Consider the following 20,601-nt stretch of genomic DNA (forward strand, 5'->3'; position numbering starts at 1 on the left):
GTGAGCTGAAAGTTACCACAGTAAAAGTCAAGAAGAAGAAGAAGAGGAGGGGAGTGACGTTTACATTGCCTGGTGGATGACTCTGGATTTCTCCAGCAGATACTCTGATATCTTTGCTCCAACCACTGTTCCGCCACAGGTGAACTTCATCTCCAGGTACTTGCCGAAGCGGCTGGAGTTGTCATTGATGGCGGTGCAGGCGTTTCCAAATGCCTCCACCAGGCTGTTGACCAGCAGGATTTTCTCCTGCAGCGTTCGGTTGTTGGCCTGAATAAAACAATATTTCAGGTCAGTTCCGTGGAAGTAAAGGCAAGAAATGACTACTACATTTATGCCACATGACAGTGCCATTTCCTTCAATCTACTCATTAAAATAAACCACATTTTCTTTTCATTTACTCTGCAAATCATGACAAGCTCCAGCTTAAATGGACTGGACAGAGCATTTTACATACTGAATCCTCTAATATATACAGACTGCTGCAGAGCTCGACTCGGTCCGTATGAATATAAATGTTAATTTGATTTATAGAGAATATTTTAATACAACCACAGTGGTGTAGAATCAAAATGTCAACCCATAAAAATCAATTAAAAGGTGGTGAAATAAAAGTAGCAGTTCATGTAAATACAACAATACATAATGACTAAATAAGTCTGTGAAGTGCTCCAAGGCAAATATCCAGGCCAGTCAGCTGCTGCAAAAAGTGGCCATGATGAAGCAAAAGTTGTGCAAGGTAGAATGAGGTCAGCTCATTTAGACCCTTGAAAAAGCAATAAAATCCTAAAATCAATCCTGAAACAGCCAGAGAAGGGAGTCCAACGCTGGAGTTAGCGGATCAATACATAAAATAAAAAGATGAACTTCTCCTCAACCACAAAGAATTCCAGTAATAAAGCTGCGAAGAAGTAAAAAACGAATGACTCAAGAGCAGATTTATTGCCGCTCTGTCTCTAGCTATCATTTAGTCTTAGATTCTGCTCTTGATAAGGCTGCGGTCGCCGTGTTGTGCAGCTCCTGCAGGAGGAGAAATATACGTGGAATGAGACTTAATCAGATCGTATCAACGGTCCAGCCACGTTATTGTAAATATACTCGATTTAATCTCCAAACACATGCAATTTATGCAATACCAGCTGCACTGAAACTTTTTGCACCTCAATCAATTATCAGTTAAATCCAAAATCTGCTCTTTATTCATGGCATTCAACAGCAACATATCTGACTGTAGTAAAACTGAAGAGTGAAGTCTGATTTCATGCTTCTTTAGCCTGCAGGCTCTAGATTATCAACATGTCTGCTTATTTGTAGCTCTGCACCAAATCTAATCCCTTGCTGGAGAGATTTGCTCATTACTGAACTGAGGTGGTTACTTCTGTGTTTGTAGTTCAGCACACGGAAAAGGACGAAGCCTTGTCAGGCACAGGTAAGTGTTTGGTTTCTGGATTTAAAGTGTAGCAGCGTAACTTTTCACCTCTCTTGGCGAACAAACTCAGACTTGTTATGCAAGAAGCCTCCAAATGAAACCAATGTGCTCTACTTAGATTCCAACTCACACTGAGCAGTGTTTTAAGAGAAATCTGCAACTGAATCTGTTGTAAACTTGCCTATTCGGCTGCATTTTTGTTACATCAGAAACACCGACGTGTGCGCCAAACGGTGCCAAAACCAGCCCGATAAGAGTTAGTTTTCCCAAAATATCAGCAGTCCGAGACTCACATGGAATTTCGCTCTTAAGGTCACCATGGCAACCTCAACTGCCACTCTGACGTCAGAGCTGACGAGCGCTCGATGATCGGCAGCTTATTTCACCTCTGCACACTTTGATGGGTTCAGCCCAAACTCGTTAGGAGTTTTCAACCTGGTCTATTCCTCTCTTCAGAAACTTTAGAGGACAGTGGGAATGATAAAGAATGATTAAAAAGGATTGCCTCACCTTCCCAAGAACTGTCAGCTGCTGCACCAACAGATGAGCACTCTCTGTTTTACCTGCTCCACTTTCCCCACTGATCACCACACACTGCACACAGGAAGTCACAGGTTAAGCATCTGAACTATCAGCCGTGGACACATGCAAAAGGAAGGTGTAACACTTATAAGGCTACTAAAATGGGTGCACAGAGTGGGCTACAGTGTACGGTGGTGCTATGACCTCAACCTTCTGCACCTGAAGTGAACACAAATTAACTTCAGTATTACAGAATTTAGGGAAAACAGAAGACTCAAAGAAGTACTGAAACACTTCAATATTACAGAATTTAGGGAAAACAGAAGACTCAAAGAAGTACTGAAACACTTCAATATTACAGAATTTTGGGAAAACAGAAGACTCAAAGAAGTACTGAAACATGCAGCAAACCGCACACTTAATGGATGTGTCTGGGACGTGCTTGTTGTTGTCACGGTGACCCTAAAGTTGCAGTTTCAGCAAAGATGAAAGTCTTCTCTTTCATTACTTGTTTTGATATCCATAATCCTAAGTGACAAACTTTAACAGCCCAGAGTCTTTATGAAGATGCTAATTAATCTTTTAATAATGACCCACATAGGGCAGCCATATGTCGCTGATACTGATAAAGCATATGGTTTGTTCTACTTTTGGACGAGACGAGTCTGAGCCTCGTGCACAGAGAACAGTATAAGTTCCTCTCCTATTTAACTCCTATTTAAGTGTTGGCGGGCTGGCCATCGTGTTCATTTATTAGCATTAAAGCAGTTTGAAATGAGGCCTGATGGTTCAAATCACTCGTTTTTAACTAGAAATCCTGGTTGTGCTCACTTTGCATCATTACTGTGTTTTCAGGGTTGTATTGTCACGCTGTACCAAACTATTTTGTCCGTTCATCGTGGTGTCGTAAGGAGCGCCTTACCTGATCTGTGTTGTATGACACCATGGACTGGTAGGCGTTGTCAGCCACGGCAAAGATGTGCGGCAGGTTTGCTGTCCGCTTTGCTCCTATGTACATCTTTGTGTGCTACGAAGAGAGGAGTTTACAAATGACAAAAACAGGTAGATATAACCTGGGAGAAAACCACATCAATGTTGAATCGTAAGAAGCAGATTTGCTACTTTGGCCGTGTATCAGTGTTTCTGTTCTGTGAGGAGAGGACTGAATGTCAGAGCAGTGTTGAGGAGGTTAAAGAAGAGGGGCAGCTTGTGTGAGAAGTTAAATGGGAAGCTGCACCCGGCTGCTTCGGTGGATTATTGACCACACACAAACCCTGCAGTATCCCCACTTACCTGAGGCGTGTAAATCTCCATCTTATGGAAAGGATTGACAGCGATGAGGATGTCTCCCACATATGTGTAAATCTGATCTCTGCCGTACCGACTCTGAAGCTGCTCTGTGACCGTGTTCTGAGGAAAAGAAGCAGAATTCAAACTCCCACTCTTGCTTTAAATGAATCCTTATGTGCCTGTCAGAACCATATTGTGAAAGAACCACAGCAAAATACCCCCCCAGCGCTTTAGCTTATGTCCTGCCACAAGTCCAAGCATGTGTCTTGTGCTATATTGATGTATTATTTTCATAATACGGTGATCAATTCTCCTCTCTGTGCACCGCCAGGTTCATCAACAATAGCCGAGCTTCACAGCTTGAAGGATGGGTGGAAATATCCGCTGGCAATGGAGGCCGGTTGTATCATTCAATACGTCAACACAGCGCTCAGATTTGATAAATTGCTTCAAGTGTTGTTTCTGTAAAAGACGCTGTGGTGTTTTTTATTTCAAACAAACAAGCCGGTGATGGGCGGGGGGAGGACTGAATGTTCGAGGCACTGGACCCTGCACGTATACAATAGCTACGATCACAATATATGTGATGTGTATTCATCCATTATTCAGTTTTGATTTATTTAGACTGATGAGGTGGAATGTTTCCATGACAAAAACAGCTGCTCGATATCATAAAATATCTACATAAAATGTATTTTACCAATATGGAATGTAATCATCTCTTTCACACAACTGTGGTCCATTTAAAACGTGTAATTAGCTGTCAAATGGTCTCATTAAATGGTTTATTCAAAAGCTGTTCCTCCTTATATAGAGACTGGACAGTGCTACATACGTTATCTTATATAAAAAGCATCTTAAAGTCACGTTCCTCCTAGAAAAGGAAACATTCCTTGTGATGTTGTCCCAAAAACAGAAGGATTTATGTCTCTTTTCATTCTGGAATATCAGGTTAGCCATTGATGTTGACTTTAGACTTATTTTTACCTCATCTAGAACCTCCAGGGTAGCGAGGTCGTCCACCTCGTCTGCGTCGGTTTGTGTCTTCATGTGGCTTCCTTTTTTAGTGTGGATTCGCTCGTGCCTGGAACGCACAGACAAGTGGTTTACTGCGTGATCCAATCTAACCCCGTTTCCTCAAAAAATGGGATGCCGACTAAAATGTACATGTCAACAGAATGTAGTGATTTGCATTCAGTTTAAGGTCTGGGTTTACTGGGTTGACAACAAATCATGAAATAAAACTGAGAGATGCTATTTGAACTATTAGAAACATTTTCAGCATGTTTGATTGCGGATACGAGCGGCTGAAATGGGTTTCCTCTGCAGGGTGTCTGGGCTCTCCCTTAGAGATAGGGTGAGGTTCGGTCAACCGGGAGGGGTTTGGAGTTGAACCGCTGCTCCTCCACATCGAGAGGAGCCAGATGAGGTGGTGGGCATCTGGTTAGAAAACCCGGGACACGTTGGAGAGACTATGTCTCTCAGCTGGCCTGGGAACACCTTGGAGTCCTCCCGAAAAAGCTGGAGGAAGTGGCCGGGGACAGGGACGTCTGGACTTCTCTGCTCAAGAGACCCGACGCCCGCAGAAGCGGCGGATGACGGATGGACGGACAAAAAGCCGCCCCTCCGAAGGGTCTTTTTTAAGAAAAGCTTTCCCAAAATGAGGGGGACCATTATTTTCAAGACACCTAAAACGATCACGTCAAGACAGCTAAAACGTACGATGATCAGCTGAACAAGCTAATGCATGTGCCATTAAAAGAAAAACTCTTTATGTTGGTCTTTAAAAATCCAAAACAAAAGGCCAAGAACCAGAAGTGAAGCCTCTGTTTTATGATTCGGATTCATCCACCAATAACCGGCTGGCTCTGGGTCATTCCATCAGTCCTATCTGCTGTGTGACACAACCAGAGAAAAAGCCCTTAAAACCAAATTCATCATGATTACAACATCAAAACTGCAGTAAAAAAAAAAAAAAAAAAAAGTCTTAAAGTTCTTCATCGACTTCATTACTCAAAAAACAAACTTAATAGGGTCTTTCCTTCAATTTCTTCCTTGTGTGATGCATGTAAAGCAGAAGAGGCAACTCTGACTCGTCTATTCTGGGCCTCAGCTGGACAAATTCTGAGCTGATATCTTCAGTTTGCATAGTTCCACTTATGACAGACAGCTGACCCCTGACAGTCTCTTGGTCGTATTGGGATGATCCAATCAGACACCATCCCTCCCCGACACTCTGCAGCAAGCGCCAATGTTTGGTTTGGTTGTTGCCAAGCAAACAATACTGAGGGAATGGAAGTCCGCCTCTCCTCCTTGCTCAGAAAAATGGCTGAATGAGTTAGTTTCCTGTCTGTATCTTGAGGAAGTGCATTATACACTTTTGGATGCTCACTCCAAACATCGTGCTTTTTGGGCTCGGTTTGTGGATCATGTTAAAGAAAATGGATAGATGCGTCTCAACCGGACTGGTGCACCTGGCCCAGCACTCATCTCTGCCTCCTCTCCATCGTTCACTGTGACCTAAATCTCGGGGCTTTGCCTTTAACACCGACTCTTTTCTGGACATTCTGGTCATATGAACTGACATGTCAAACTTATCTTAAAGGGGAAACCTAGACCTTATTTCTGGCATGAGCTATGTTCATCTACTCACCGAGAACAGTTTGGTGAAAGTCGGCGTCCTTCGAAAGATTTAGAGATTTAGATTCCTCGAGATCCATATAACGGAGAAGTGAACGGGGCATAGATGATGCAGCGTCTAAATAAGGCATTATCTGTCTTTATTTCACCAATACTTTAAGACGAATGAATGAATGAACGTGTACTATAGCTCTGTTAGCTCATAGCTGCTGTGTTGTTGTTATTGGCGGCAATCGGGGGCTTATAGACGGCTTTCTACACACTCGTCTCCTGGGATGACGTCATCGCTGCCCGCCACTGCAGCACAGCTCATTCACTCCGGTAAGAACGTCCATCGTACTCAAAGTTGTCGTCCATGTCGTCAAAATCTGATGAATATCCTGCCATGTTGCATATGGACATACGCGGATCTCGAGGAATCTAAATATCTTCTGAAGGACGCTGACTTTCACCAAACTGTTCTCGTGAATAGATGAAAAATACCGGAGTTCCCCTTTAAGATTTGGAACTGGACTTTCTGTTTTTTTTTGGGTTTTTTTTATTATTGTTTATCTATTTTTGTATTATTCCGTATAAAACTTTGAAAGCAAATAAATATATATATATATATATAGATTAAAAAAAAAGTCTGGATGCTGAACTGAACAGCCTGCCGTCCAGTTCTGTCACACACCGAAAAAGAAAAGAAAAATACAGCAAAGGACGGTCCAAACTGTTAAAGACTGAAACCTTCTGTCAAGCAAGAATGAGTCCTGATAAAAAAACAACAGCATTTCTCAGTTTCAACATCCGATAAGTTGCTTTTTCACACATTTGTAGTAAATATCGGGTTTGAATGACCTTCACATCATTACATTCAGTCTTGATTTACATTTTACAGTGTCCCAACTTTTTTGGGAAATTAATCTTATCCACACTTGCACACAACAGCACAGTACGAGTAGTTTAAATATAAATTCAGCACATTATGAACACGGCTATGTAAATACACATCACTGCTAGATGTTTGGGGTTTTTTTTCAAGCGAACATGCGCTGACGATAGACAGCGCATATATAAGACGCATATATAAGACTTTAGCAGCTACATAAGAGTCTAAATATACATTTTATACCACTTAAATGTTTGGTGTCACAGTGGGGTGAGCCTGAAGCTGACTAAAATAAACTGCAACACGTCAGCTCAACTAAATCTCCTCCTTTGAGGGCCAAGGTTACGGATGTTTACCGTATTAAACTGTAATCTTCACTCCAACTTTCTCACCTCTGAGATGTACGCCTAATTTAATTAAATGTTTGTTCACTGTTACAATTCTTTTCAATATTTTGCTGAAAGATATCTGGAAAATGCCAATTTCAGCACAGAAAGTTTGAGTTTTACCAATAAAACTCCTTTTCTTGCATTAGGTTTCCTCTCATAACGTGATAAAAGGGGTTTGATCACGCTTGAACCACTGATGATGGCAGTAATTTCCCATCATGATTGCAATCGATCTCTGCTAAAACAGCATTTAATCTGAAGGTTAACAAGGCGCTCTCGCATTGCAGTAATAATAAGGCCTTATATAACCATAAGGCTTCGAAAACATAACAAAAATAGAGACAAAAAATGGCTAAGACAGACAACTATGTTACTATCACAGCATGTAAACAATCTACATCCCATGTAGTTGACAGCAAATACATGTGCGACTTACTGAACTACAAAGCTCCTACTAAAGGCCGTATGTGCATTTGTTACCTGTCATTACTGTCTGTGCTTCTGTCTGTCTTTCCATGATGGCTTAAATGACAGAAATAGGATTAACATTGCATGATCGTACGGGCAACAGACACCGTCCGGGCCAACATGTGACACATACTGTACAGCCTGCACCTTAAGTGGAGCCGGTGCAGGATTGAGCTGTTGTTTGTGTGAGGCTGACAGGGCTTGTAAAGCATCCAGTAAGGGCTGTAATTTGCCTGCAGCCGAGCACATAAAACCCACTGACGGGAAAGGGGTTTAGACTTTTTTTCATGGGGTTTATAAGAAAATGTATCGCACACTTTAAGGCGGTAATGTGAGATACGGGGAAGGAAACATTCATACTTTTGGGACAATACCTTGTTTTTTCAATCACTCCAATTTGCTGGTTAAGATCAATGAGTTCGATCAGTTGTTTCTGCAGGATTTTCTCTCTGCCAACGGTCTTTTTGATGAACACATGCTGGAGCAGGTCTAAAACATTTGGCCTCAGCTCAAAGTCCTTAATCAGACATCTGTGATGTGGACAAAGAATAAAGGCAGAAAGAGTTGTGAAATTAATTTATCACGTTGACATTCAAAGCATCTGCTCACCTGCCACCAGTGCAAATACTTATCATTCACACAGGAGTGACACTCGCTGCCACACTCACTTGCAGATGAAGTCATTAAAGTCATCTGACCAAAGCTCTGGCTGGTGGAGAGTAGGCGGAGGGTTTCTGTTAAAGGAAGAAATTGAAAAGATAAATTGAAAGATAAGATGGGATTTTCGCAGGCGTGGTGGAGAACAAAGGCAAACGATGAAAGAATGAGTCACCAAGGAGTTTCTGTGGTGGCATGAGCCAACAAATAATGACCTTTCACTGATTTTACATGAAAACAAACAGCAACACGGCTGCATTTATCCAGATTTCTTTAAATGCTTCTCCTGAAAGACCCTTTTCAAACAGAGAGGTTAAACTCGCTTCACAGAAGGCGAATGACTCACTATAAATCCTCGTTCTGTTTTAAGTACCTTTTTACAAAAGGGTCCCTGGCACTCGGGAGTGAAGTCAGCGCTGCCTGCTAATGCATCGCGGCCTTTCGCACGGCGGCTTTGACGGCGATAAATTGCCCTAATGAAAGGACATACGTCTCCTGTTTATCACACAACACGGGCAGTATAGACAGCAAATGTATCAGGCATTTATTTGGAGTTTGTTCAGCTAATGCTGCGACTATTAAAGGGTTTTTCTTATCCAGAAGACAAACAGGGTCTTGTGGAGATGACAACAGAGGGAGAGGAGTCAGATGCAAGTTGCTAAATTATACACCTTTAAGTATGAGGATGCTTCGTAATTATTAAAATATACGGTTCATAACAGAGTTTAGTGATGCAATATACTGACGTTACCAGGCCAAATATAACACAAGCATATATTTCACCCCAGTTTTGTGTCAAGCTAAAAGAGGACACAACAGAAAATTACCTGTACATATGTATGTTAATTCTGGCTCTTATCAGCACATCTGCAGCTCTTTGGGTTTAGTTTTACAAGGAAGAGGAGGCTGCATCTGCTGTCCATTTGCACCATAAAGGTCCACGAACAGTGACAAAATAACATTAGAAAACCTAAATACTGTTATACTCTGGAGCTTATGTTGCTTTTCATCAAATGGTATCCCAGTTAGTGACAATATCAAAACCACCTGCCTTATATTGTGTAGGTTTCCCTCATTCAGGACATCAAACCATATCAGTTCTGACCCGTCAGGACCTTCACTGAGATCACTGCTATGGTTGCTGTTCATTTCACTCTACACTTTTAGTACATTCCAAATAGATGTATCAACATTAGGGCTGTCAAACGATTAATTATTTTAATCGCGATTAATCACATTATTTCCATAGTTAACTCGCGATTAATCTCTATATTAAAAATATTGAGTTAGGATCAAATAAACACAAAGAAAAAATGTCTTTTATCTTTTAAGTCTTCTTTCAAATAAAAAAGTGCATTGTAGACCCACTTTACATGTCTATTTCAAAAACACATAAAATGCCATAACAATTTGGTCTTAAAACTGAAGAGGTAGTAGACAACAAACGACAAACAGAACAGGGCCTAATGACAGTTGAATGAAAAACTGCAGCCGTTAGACACATCAGATTCACAACTCTGAACTCTTAGTGACTTTTCTCCTATTTATTAAGCCAATTGCTAAGGCTGCGATCAAAAAAAAAATTAATGGAGTAATTTTATTAATTAATCGCATTGCGATTAACGCGTTAACTATGACAGCCCTAATTAATATACATTCGATTTTGCACATATGGACAGGAGAGTTTGCCTTATGATCTTGTATCTATTATCTGAACTAAATAAGACAGTGAGTGGTTGAATTCATGCCCCCAGCGTGACTTTTTCTAAGGCTGCCAGCTGAATGAACCCACAGCAGTGCGACGAGGGAAGTGAGGAGTGTGAACAGAGTGCCTGGAGCTCTGGCTGCAGAAGTCAGACAGAGTCAGAGAAAGCTGTTTGATGGCTACGGTGGAGCACGACCCCCACGGCAAACGCACGGGACAGCTTCGACACAGGAGCAGTCTGTGGGTTTGTGCGTGTGCATGTGTGTGGGCGCGCTTCAAGGCAGTGACGGACAAGGTGCTGTACCGTTATGAGGACAGTGACGGTAAGAGCTTATGGAGCTCTGGGATCAGGAGATGATAAACAATTAGCTTTCACCCTCTGCTTACAACAGAAACAGAAGAGAAAAGGGTGACTGTGCTCTCAGTCTCCCCCACAGGGCGAATGGGATCAGCGAGTGGGAGACGGATAAGATCCTGCAAGCCGGAAAGAAAACATCTGAAATGAGATGACTGTAATTTGTCTGGTGACAGTGTAGAAAAGCAAAGCACTGCATTACAGAGCAGGAGGTGTTTTTTCAAGGCTGCAGTGCAAGCACAAGGCATCACCCTGTCGTTCTATTTCACCCCCTTCACCACTTAATGAAAGCATACCCACTGCTGTGGGATGGTCTGTTTCAGTGCAGTGAATAAAATACCTGACTTTATGTTTGCTTTCTGTGAGTTTTGTCTTTAAAGGATCGACCTTCTGCAAGCACAGCTTAAGAAAAATGCGTGTGCACTGAAAGAAATGGAAACCTTTAACAGTTGACTTTGTTGGCTCTGCAGAGCTGGTGCAGCAGTAGGATAAAGTGTGGAATTTTGGCTTAGCAGGACTGTAGTTTCAGATGTCCTCCACATACTGACTTCAGCGTTCCTGCAAAGCCATCCCTTTTCCATTTGGTCACAGGGGTTTCACAGGGTAAAAACATGCTTATGTTGGAATGTCTGTCATTGCTAAACACTGCTAATGTTGCCTGAGAACTTATGAGAAGCAGAGGCAAAGTGCTCAGGAGCAGCGGCAGCTCTTCAGAGGAAGCAAAGGAGGAAATACGTCCTCTAAAATTTGAGAGGAAAAGGGAAAACAGCTTATCTGATGTTCTGGTGATGTTATTATTGCTATAACTATCACAGATTTATTTGTACTTGTGCATTGAGATATATTCCCATCTGTTTATGAAAACAATATTATTGCTAATGTTTGTGGAAATGTAGTCATTGGATCTATATATAAACCTCAACATATGTTTGTTACTATTTGTGGAAATGACTGAAATAAAAAGAATTAAGTTTGATTCTGTGTGTTTTTGCTCAGGTTGTCAGCAAGCATCACGGCAGAGCTGATGACGATTTTGTGAGATTTACAGAGCTGACAAGGGAAGCCTAAAAGGCCAAAAGCTAAAACAGTCACTTTTTCTGTTCAGGAGAAACTCTGTAATGCTGATGCTGTGCAAAGAACTCCTACTTTTTTTACTTCAGGCATCACTGTAGTGACATTATTATTATTATTGTAGCCTGCTCAAGCTAGTTAAAGGAAAACTGAACATAATCCAGAGGTCAGCAGGTGCAGAATCAAGCTGGGTGAACGTGGAGGGGAGTTAAAGACTTGTCAGACCTGGGAAAGTGTCTCATTATCCTGTTTAAAATCGGGGGAACAAACCTGCAGAGCAAACCATGTGGACATAAAGTTTCTCTGGAGTCAGTTTTAATAAGCAAGTTAAAGACCGGAAAGGGTGGTAGACTTCTACAGTTACTGGTGAGTCAGAATGTTTTTCTCCTCCTGATACATTACATTTCTTTCACATGTTCAGATTGAAAGGCTGGGTTTAATTGTTGGGGCTTGTGCTATTATGAAATCTATTGTTTGGATTTTAATGGCAACTACTCAGGGCTTTTATTAACAATAGTATCTTAAGATGCTGAGGCCGGATGATAGTTGAACTGAGTCTGTGGATCAGAAAGTATTGCTTTGGTTCCACTTCTCAGCCTGCAGAAACTCTTATACTGTTGTTGAGTGCATTTAAAAGAAATGAATTATGTGAATTTATCCTGGTTGTGTTGCTCTGACTTTACATTTAATTTGAACTGTTTAAGTATTTTCTGTCATGCATATTTAATCGTTTTCCTGTCTTTAAAGGGAAAATGACTGACAAAAACAATCAGTCAAATTATTATCTTTAACTTCGGTATGGGCATCCCTGGCGTGTGCACATGCATGTATTTTGAGTGGCCTGTCTCCTCAGTTAGAAAGCCACCAGTTGATGCTGCCATGGAGCATTAAATACTTTGGATTTTCTTGGAAAACTCCTCCCATTTACAGTACACAGGCTATTCTAGGCAGCCAAATGAGACAATCCGCTTAAACGTGGAAATAAAGACATCAATTGGCACATTCAAATTCTTACAGAAACATCTAAAATGTGTTTATTCACATCAAAACAGATGCTTTTTCTTTAGTTTATGCAGTAGCTCCAACGTCATAATTATTATGTTTTAAAGAATCTGAACATGATTGGAATATGAGCTACATTAAGTTCGGATTCAAATTAAAGCAATCAGTGCAGCACAATGGCTAATCGGTTTTACGGTCACCTCACAACAAGAGCCAAATCAACACGCTGCCTCTTCAGTCAGTGCTGCAGGACAGCCACAGATTCTTGTGAAAGGTTGGTTGAGGTTTACCTGGGTATTTTAAAGAGAGCTCTCATTGGGTGGAGGTCAGAGAGGGGCGGGTCTCCGTCTCCCAGCTCTATGGCTGTGATGCCCAGCGACCAGACATCACAGCGAGCATCGTAGGTTGAGTCCAGCTGCTGCTCACATGCAATGACCTGCAGCAACAGAGGAGGACACTGTGATGTTATCGAAGCTCTGCCATCTCATACAGGATGAGTCCACTTTCTTATCAGGAAGTGAGATTATTTTTACAAATGCTGTCAGCCCTTACACAAAAACTACACAGTGAGCAACATGTTACAGAGCAAAATGTCATTATAAAGCTGTGCAGTAACGTAGACGATGTGTAACAGCTGAGCCAAATCCACAGACTCCACATCATTTGCTGTGAGCAGCACAGCAAACTGAACACACGCATACACACTTATAGTCTGTCTATCATCATTGTCCTGAGGGCAACATGGTACCCAATCAACAATATAAACCACCAGAGTGGGAGGCTTGTGCACACATAACCGCACGCACACACACACACACACACACACAAGCCAGATTCCCATTACTGTAAAATGTCTAAATTCAATAGAATTTGTGTTCCCCGTTTTCAACAAACGTGAACTTTCAGCACACAGACAAGATGGGACCCACACCATCATGTTCCCACCCAACACATGTAAAAGTTGTTCTCTGAGACTGTTTTGCAATGAAAAAACTAATTGAATATCAAAATGTTTGCCCAGAAAAGAGGAATGTGCAGTTAACACAACTGAAAAATAAAGCTCACCTAACATGATGCAAACAGGATGCAACTTACCCCACAAATCAATGTTTGATAACCAAACCTTCTTCAGAAGTCGTACCGTTTAATATCCACAGAATCAGGCGTTTTTTGGTAAAGATTATGTGCTGATCGCTGTTAACAAATCTCGCTGTGGACTTTCACAAACTTTCAGCCGGAAAGTTTGGAGTCTACTCAAGCAGCGCTCTTTCTTAGAGCTTTGCTGTAGATCAACATGCAAATGAAATTAAAATACTTCAATCGCAGAACACGCCCTGCTGTTTGTGTCCTTCTGATGAGTGGGAGCTACATGCAAACCTCATGTAAAAACGTCCATTTTGATTCGTGAACCCCAGGCGAGAGATTGGAGAGCAGATGAGCATAATTCTGCCCAACAGAGGTTTGAGATTCTTGCTCAGCGCTGAGGTGAAGTGTGCAGGTGGGTGGTGATGAGATGCCACTGCCTGTTTTGGGTGCAGTTCAATGAAAGGTTACTGCTTGGTAGCCTAAACAAGCATCTTCCACTGCTGAAAGATTTGTCCTGGCATTCAAGTTGTCTCTCAGCACGTTGGTAAATGTAAGTGCAGAGAGTGTTGCTTCAGTGTATCCACCGTTTTCTGTTTTTATTTACACTTTACACATCTTACATGTTGGTGTACTGAGCCGTGATCAGACAGTAAAGGAATGACTATTTCACTTACATTATGGTTGTCAGTGTTATCTGTATTATGATTATAAACTGAACTGCCTCGTGGGATCATCCCCAGGCTAATCGAGAGGAAAGAGAGGGACAGTTTTGTGTACCTCAGGAGCCATCCAGAAGGGAGTTCCCACAGAGGTGTTCCTCCTCAGACGAGTGTTTGTCAGCTGGGCTGAAACACCTGCAGGGAAGAGAAGACACATTTCAGTCATTTTCACAATCCGTGAAGACGATTCATGCCATCTCAACAACTTCCTTCACGTGTTTTTACTTCGCACAAAGATCAGAGTGGCAGATGAAAGTGATGATCTGTGAAAAGGGAAATGGTGAACAGCTGACTCTGTGCTTCACTGATAGACCTGTCTCTGCAGTGACAAGAAGAAAAAACTAAATTTATTGTAGATGCAGACAGAAACATCAACCTTCAGTTCTTTTACTCTGAGAGAGATATATTGCTTTGAATTACAAATTCTTTTGTGACTACAGGGGGCTTTGTTGGACATTTCAAGAACAACATTTGAATAGAACTCAACTGTACACAGGCTTTGCTGCAGCTGGAGACCTTTTATCCACATTCAGAACAAGACGTTATGTCTCTGAGTGATTTATTAGTTTATGCAATGGAAGACTGAAGCATCAGAGGCAGAAATGCTGAAGAAGCCGAGCCGCAGAGAAGGAGGGGGGCTTGTGTGTCTTTAAGTGTGTGGTGAAAAGCCTGACAAGGAACATGCTGACCCACAATCAGGACTGTGGTCAAGTCCAGACGAATCAGTGTTGCACCACACTGTGATGTATCCCAGGGCTGGCTCCTGCTGAAGCAGCCAGCCAACAAAGACAGGCCCTCCAGACAAAAGCAGACCTACAAAACTAAAGGTGATGCAGATACGAAATGCTTCTTCAAAACATTAAAAATCTGCAGTCTGTGTTTTAGCACACACTGATCTCCTGTTACACTGATCTCCTGGCCTGCAGGGGGCGACGAGCGTGGTTGCAAATAAGTCGAACACCCTTCATTTAACCTAATTTGCCAGCTCGTATTTTAGTCATGAGTATATTGTCTTAATCACTAGTTTAACAATGGCTAAAACACAAGTGTAACAATCTGAGGTGTGGGCTGCTCTTTGTTGTGTCTGTGCTGTTGTTGATCCTTTAGCTTTAGCTAAGATCATGGTTGACAAAGAGCTAATTGAGGGTTAAAATTACTTAAATTTCTCAGTGCAGCTATTGTTTGTGCCTTGCACCTCTCCTTTGTCATTTTGTTTCCTCCCTGTAAAGAAAGCTACAGACAACTTGTGTGTATACTATCTCCAGGGATTATGGGCTGTTGCGTTTTTGAAGAAGCAGCCCATTTGCATTGATTGCACATCCAAAAGCCTTCGCTCTGTCTGAGGAGGGCTACAGAGATGGAAGCGTACAAGGTACCATGAATCCCACAAAAGTAGTTTGGATGCTGAAACCTGACCACATGGTTTCAATTGCCTCAACCAAACAAAGAGAAAGTGTTCAACAAAATTATTTGTAAAAAGGTTTGTGGTCTTTGCCCCACTGATGTACCCTGCAGCCACATAATATTCACCTTTAGTCTTCCTGAAAAAATAGAAATGTCCCTATGTATTAAAAAAAAGGCATGTCTACAAGACTGTGTTGGCTTCAGCAGTCAGAAGGACAGCTTCAAGGAAGTGCAGGGGTAATTTCAGATTACAACACAATCCTTATCCAGAAACAAGAAGAAACTCAAAGCTTCAACGTGTTTCCAACCCTGTCAGCAACTATATGGGAGCAGTACCATAACACCACGATGATCTGTTGGTGCATAGGGTGAAGAAAAGTACAAATATGAGCTGTGTAGAGGAAAATGGTTCAGTAGAAGACATCAAAAGGGATTATAATCATGTGCAGGAAAGGGTATACGCATTGGCTGACACACACGAGCGCGGTCACATGCTGTCATCAACCCACAAAACCACTAAACATTAACATCACCGCACAGTGGTGAGGACAAGCATATAGTTTCACATGGATGCAGGCGGATGCACCAAGAAACAAGAACCCGAACTTCCTCAGTAATCCCACACTAACTCACACGCGTCTTCTGTGATATATATGTGAGATATATCAGTGTGTGAGAGTATGGAAACACAAAGAGCCCCTATTAAAGCCCTCACAGCCCCCTCTCTTTCCACTACATTAGCCAGGAGTGGGGCCTGGTGGGCCACACTTAATAATCATCACAGAGATAACGCTGTCAATTAGAATATTCATGAGAGACCCATGGACGAACAGCTCGCCTCATTCTTCTGCTGCTCTTTTTTGATCCATCTCTTTGCTATTTTGTGTCTCCGATGGTGATGAGTCACAGCGGGGGCTTTATCTCTTCAGCTGCTTAGTGTAGCATGCGCCCCTCCACATGAAAAACCATTAATCCCAGCGTGATGCAGAGCCTGCGTGTCGTATATGGAGGCGGATCAAGTCCGACGTTTTCATCACTTTAAAGTTTTTGCACAGGTTGGGTTTATTTCTAAACTCCTCCTCTTCTTTTCTCTGATTTTATGACATCAAAGACCTGATACAAACCTTTTTTTAGCCTTTTTTTGTGGAACCACTGCGTAGTGTACCAGGGTTTCCTGCTAGATTCATTTCATTAGCACATTATAGCACTTTTCAGCTCCGTTTGCCACCTTTATTACATGACATTTATTCAGTGTCTAAGACTTAACCAAGAGAAGGATATTTGATTCCTGACAGGAAATAGTGTTTTATTGTTCTCTTCCCAAGTGTTTTTCAGTGTTTTTTCTATTGTTAACATGACGGTAAAAACATTTCTTTTAGGTCTGGGCACCAAAAACACTTGTTAAGGGAGAGGAAAATGTGGCATTTGGTACAACCTCCAAGCCTTTGACACAGGAAGACTGCTGTGGTAGTAACCTGTACAAGCGTTTAATATTCACACATTATGTTCCTTTATCTCGTCATGAGGCCAGCTTCAGAAGTTGTAACTTTTTAACCGAATTTACTGCAAATCTGGCCTAAATTCAATCTATTTAAATATATTTTTAGACATTTATTCAAGGACTAATGGTAATGATTGATCAGATTGTTTACTTGCAAATGAGTAAAAAGCTTTCTGATCAAAAACAACAAAATAAGTAACATAAATTCAACATTTCCACTTTGCCTTGTGGAACTATATGAACTATATTCTAAAAAGAGTATTCCTTTAATTTGCTGCAGAACTAGAAATAAAATGTGGTCCAGTGGGTCAGTGGCCGTTAGTTACATAACACACTCAATTATTAAGATTTGCATGATGTGTTTGTTCACAGTTATGCTTCACCAGAGCAGAATTCTCTACATCTTGTGCACATAAAACTCAGCGTCTGACTGTATTTACTAAGCTGCATTTAACTTCCACGTCCCTTGAAATGTTTTATGACTTGGATAGAACATTTCATGCATCATGTCTATTTAGTACATGTAGTTTTACTAAAAAATATACTCACTTTAACCGCATTTCCAACACAGTTCAATCCTGGTAAAGACTTGAAGTGTCTTCTCTAATATTAACTGTGTAACTGCTCAGTCTTGAAGATTAACACATGACAGATTACGCTTTATTTAACCAAATGTAAGCCAAAACTCAGAAGCAGTGTGTGCAGTTGTTGAATATCTGACCAGGGTCTGTACTACAAAGCGAGATCAGTAGCTGTGCAAAGTAACTTCAGGTTCAGCTCTGGATTCTCAACATGGAGAAAAGATCACCTAAAGGTACCCTGGATATGTTGAATCTGCTTTGTATAAGAGAAGTTTTTTTATTTGCATTTTGTCTTGACATGTAAAACCTTAGTGTGAGACTTTCTATTTGTGCGCTGATGTGTTTGCATCAATCTGAAACTCAACATTCAGTAAGTTTTGGGGCCTTTTTGCCACAGCACTTTGAATATTTTGACCCTAACGAGACTGAATTTTCAGCTTTTTGGTTGTATTTAGGCACCAAATCTATACAAGATCATACTTTTGTTTGAAATTACAGTCTGAAACCAAAAAGGTCGTCACAAAATAGCCTTAATATCCTATTTGTCAGAGACATTTATACAGTTCTTAATGTTCTACATAATCGGTTATATATTTATCCATAAAGAACAAAAATATTTCCTTCTTTAAAACTGATGCAACAAGCAGGTGGTGAGAATCCATATAACAGCAGTATGAGGAGGAAGAAGCTGCTTTGGTGGGAAATAAAAGCAGATCTGCTCCATATTAGTGATTACATTAATACCCCCCCTCCTCCTCTTTAAATAAGAGCTGCACTCTTTGTGTTTCATGGTTAGGAAAAAAGCTTTTAAGAGAAGCCTACCATCAGCAAACCTACACACAAGTTGAGTGGGGATTTTATTTGTAATGAAAACAGGCGGCTGTTTTTCTTTCCCGTGCTTGAAGAAAACATGGGTGAGTCATCTCCTGGATTTAGTCAGAGTCACTTTGCCTGTTGTGAGCCTTGGGTCCAGGAGCTGTGGTTGGCCACTCAGAGTGCCTCATTTGGTTAAGAAAACCAAAAGGCAAATGAGAGAAATCACGAGAAGAATAGCCAGCAAAGCCCTTCACTGCCTCAGGAATAAATGGAAAAGATGAGGTGTAATGGAAAGTATAATCATCTGCTACATGGTTGGGTTGTGTCAATGTGTCCAAGCCTCTCAAGGAAACTAATTAGCAGCACAATTTAGACAGCTGAAGATAATGGATTTGACCCTCTTGTGTTAAATAGAGCCATAACATCATTTTTACTGATTAGAAAGGGATGTTACAGCATCTCTTTGTAAAAAGAGGCCCATTACCTACCAAAGTCCACAAGCTTGATCCCTCCATGTGTTGTCAGCAGGATGTTGTTGCCTTTGACATCTCGGTGGATGGTCTTGTTGATGTGCAGGTGCTGGAGGCCCTGTGAAAAGAGGTTAATAACATTTCTCTGACAAGCACCTGCCTGCAAAATTAGCCCAATTAAAGGCTTCATTGAGGCACCAGTGTGTGCTGAGACCGCTGGACTCACCATGAGGGCCTCGTGCAAGATGTAGGCAATAATAGCTTCATCCATTCTGTCTCCTCTCTTCAGCATGCCTTTGGCCAGATCCGTCACCGAGCCACCGTTGCAGAGCTGCAGGAGAAAAACCCACAAGGACAAAAGGACAATGAGCAAAAACTCGACGTGAGTCGGCACTAACAGCTCAGTTTACATAATAAGTGGAAATCTGGGGCATCTTGGATGTGCGGAATTTAAAATAGTTTTGATGAGAAGATTTTGCAGTGAGAAAAAGGGAATCTGTCCCTCTGCAGGAGCTTATCTTTCTAAGACAGCTCCATGGGAGAGGATGAGCATTTTGTGAGGTTTAATCTGAGCATTTATGACTGAGGAGGGTTCACGTACAACTTGTCCTCAGATACAGACTCTAATAGTTTATGGTTTTCAGACAAAGCCAAGATTTATATTAGAAATAATACATCATAAATAGCACATCTTCCCAGCAGTAGACCGGATTATAACAGGCACTAAGACTGTCTCTTTGTCAGAGCAAAACAACGCTCTATTTATTTCTGTGTTTGAAGGTGTTTTCTCGTGGTGCACTGCATCACAACATGGACTCCATCGACAATAGATATCTATAGAAAATTACCCAGTAGGTTGCCTTGGCAACAATAACAACCCTTAATTTGGGCTTTCTTTCAGAGATGCCAGAGGTGCACAGAAAATAAAAAGCTCTGAAGTGCCTGTCAGTGGCTGGGGGGCTGAAAGTGAACACTGAGGATTTTTCATGTGAATTCTTCTTTTTAAAAACAGCATTAGCTTCAACAAATGCGTTTTCCATTATTTTCAATTTGCGTTGGATTTTTTTTACCTCTGACAGCAAGCAAAAACTATTTTGTGTCAGACTGTAAATTTCCATTATGTCTCTTTATGTAATTACGCTAATTTCCCTCACTTGTAAACCGAAAGCCTAATTAGCCAATAATCACACAGCGGAGTGTGGTTGCTGAGGATAAAAATGTGTCCCCTGGGGTGATGACACAAAGATTGTGCATCACATCTTAGAAAATGTTATTAATGAGTAACTTCCATATAGCACAGTGTTCATACAGCTGTAACAACCTTCAGTGCACATTGAATTGACAACACAAAAGCACAGGATGGGGCTCACAAGCAATATTTATCAGCTCAATGGCTGGCATTTTATAGCAATAGGATGCAGCTTTCTTATATAATTACTCTAAAAATAGCCTCCCTGGCTATCAGGGGAAGAAATGCTGACTTTTAAAATACCAGCTCCATCACACAAGTACAATATTTGCAGTCATGTGACCGAATTTGCAAACAGGGATTGGTTTTGTAATCGAGCCACAGGGCTTCAGTATGTTGTGGTCAATATTGGGTAAAAATATCAGAATACAGTAAAAA

General features: G+C 41.3%; 2 protein-coding genes across 2 annotated transcripts in view; one reads left to right on the forward strand and one right to left on the reverse strand.

Moving 5' to 3' along the window:
* Nucleotides 1-20,601, forward strand: part of nell3 (NELL (neural EGFL like) family member 3) — a 217,275-nt gene that overhangs the window by 61,670 nt on the left and 135,004 nt on the right. The window lies entirely within an intron of this gene.
* The window catches only part of myo3a (myosin IIIA), a 61,312-nt gene that overhangs the window by 25,638 nt on the left and 15,073 nt on the right, over nt 1-20,601 (reverse strand). The window contains exons 4-14 of the mRNA XM_072378733.1: nt 19,201-19,305; nt 18,993-19,092; nt 14,261-14,337; nt 12,688-12,833; nt 8,276-8,341; nt 7,982-8,137; nt 4,227-4,323; nt 3,243-3,359; nt 2,872-2,976; nt 1,938-2,021; nt 65-267 (exon numbers count right to left, since the gene is read on the reverse strand). Coding sequence (XP_072234834.1) covers nt 65-267; nt 1,938-2,021; nt 2,872-2,976; nt 3,243-3,359; nt 4,227-4,323; nt 7,982-8,137; nt 8,276-8,341; nt 12,688-12,833; nt 14,261-14,337; nt 18,993-19,092; nt 19,201-19,305 — 1,256 coding nt within the window. The remainder of the gene's footprint in view (nt 1-64; nt 268-1,937; nt 2,022-2,871; nt 2,977-3,242; nt 3,360-4,226; nt 4,324-7,981; nt 8,138-8,275; nt 8,342-12,687; nt 12,834-14,260; nt 14,338-18,992; nt 19,093-19,200; nt 19,306-20,601) is intronic.

This window comes from Leuresthes tenuis, unplaced genomic scaffold, assembly GCF_036924035.1.
Source record: "Leuresthes tenuis unplaced genomic scaffold, fLeuTen1.0.hap1 SCAF_24, whole genome shotgun sequence".
Classification (NCBI taxonomy): Eukaryota; Metazoa; Chordata; class Actinopteri; order Atheriniformes; family Atherinopsidae; genus Leuresthes; species Leuresthes tenuis.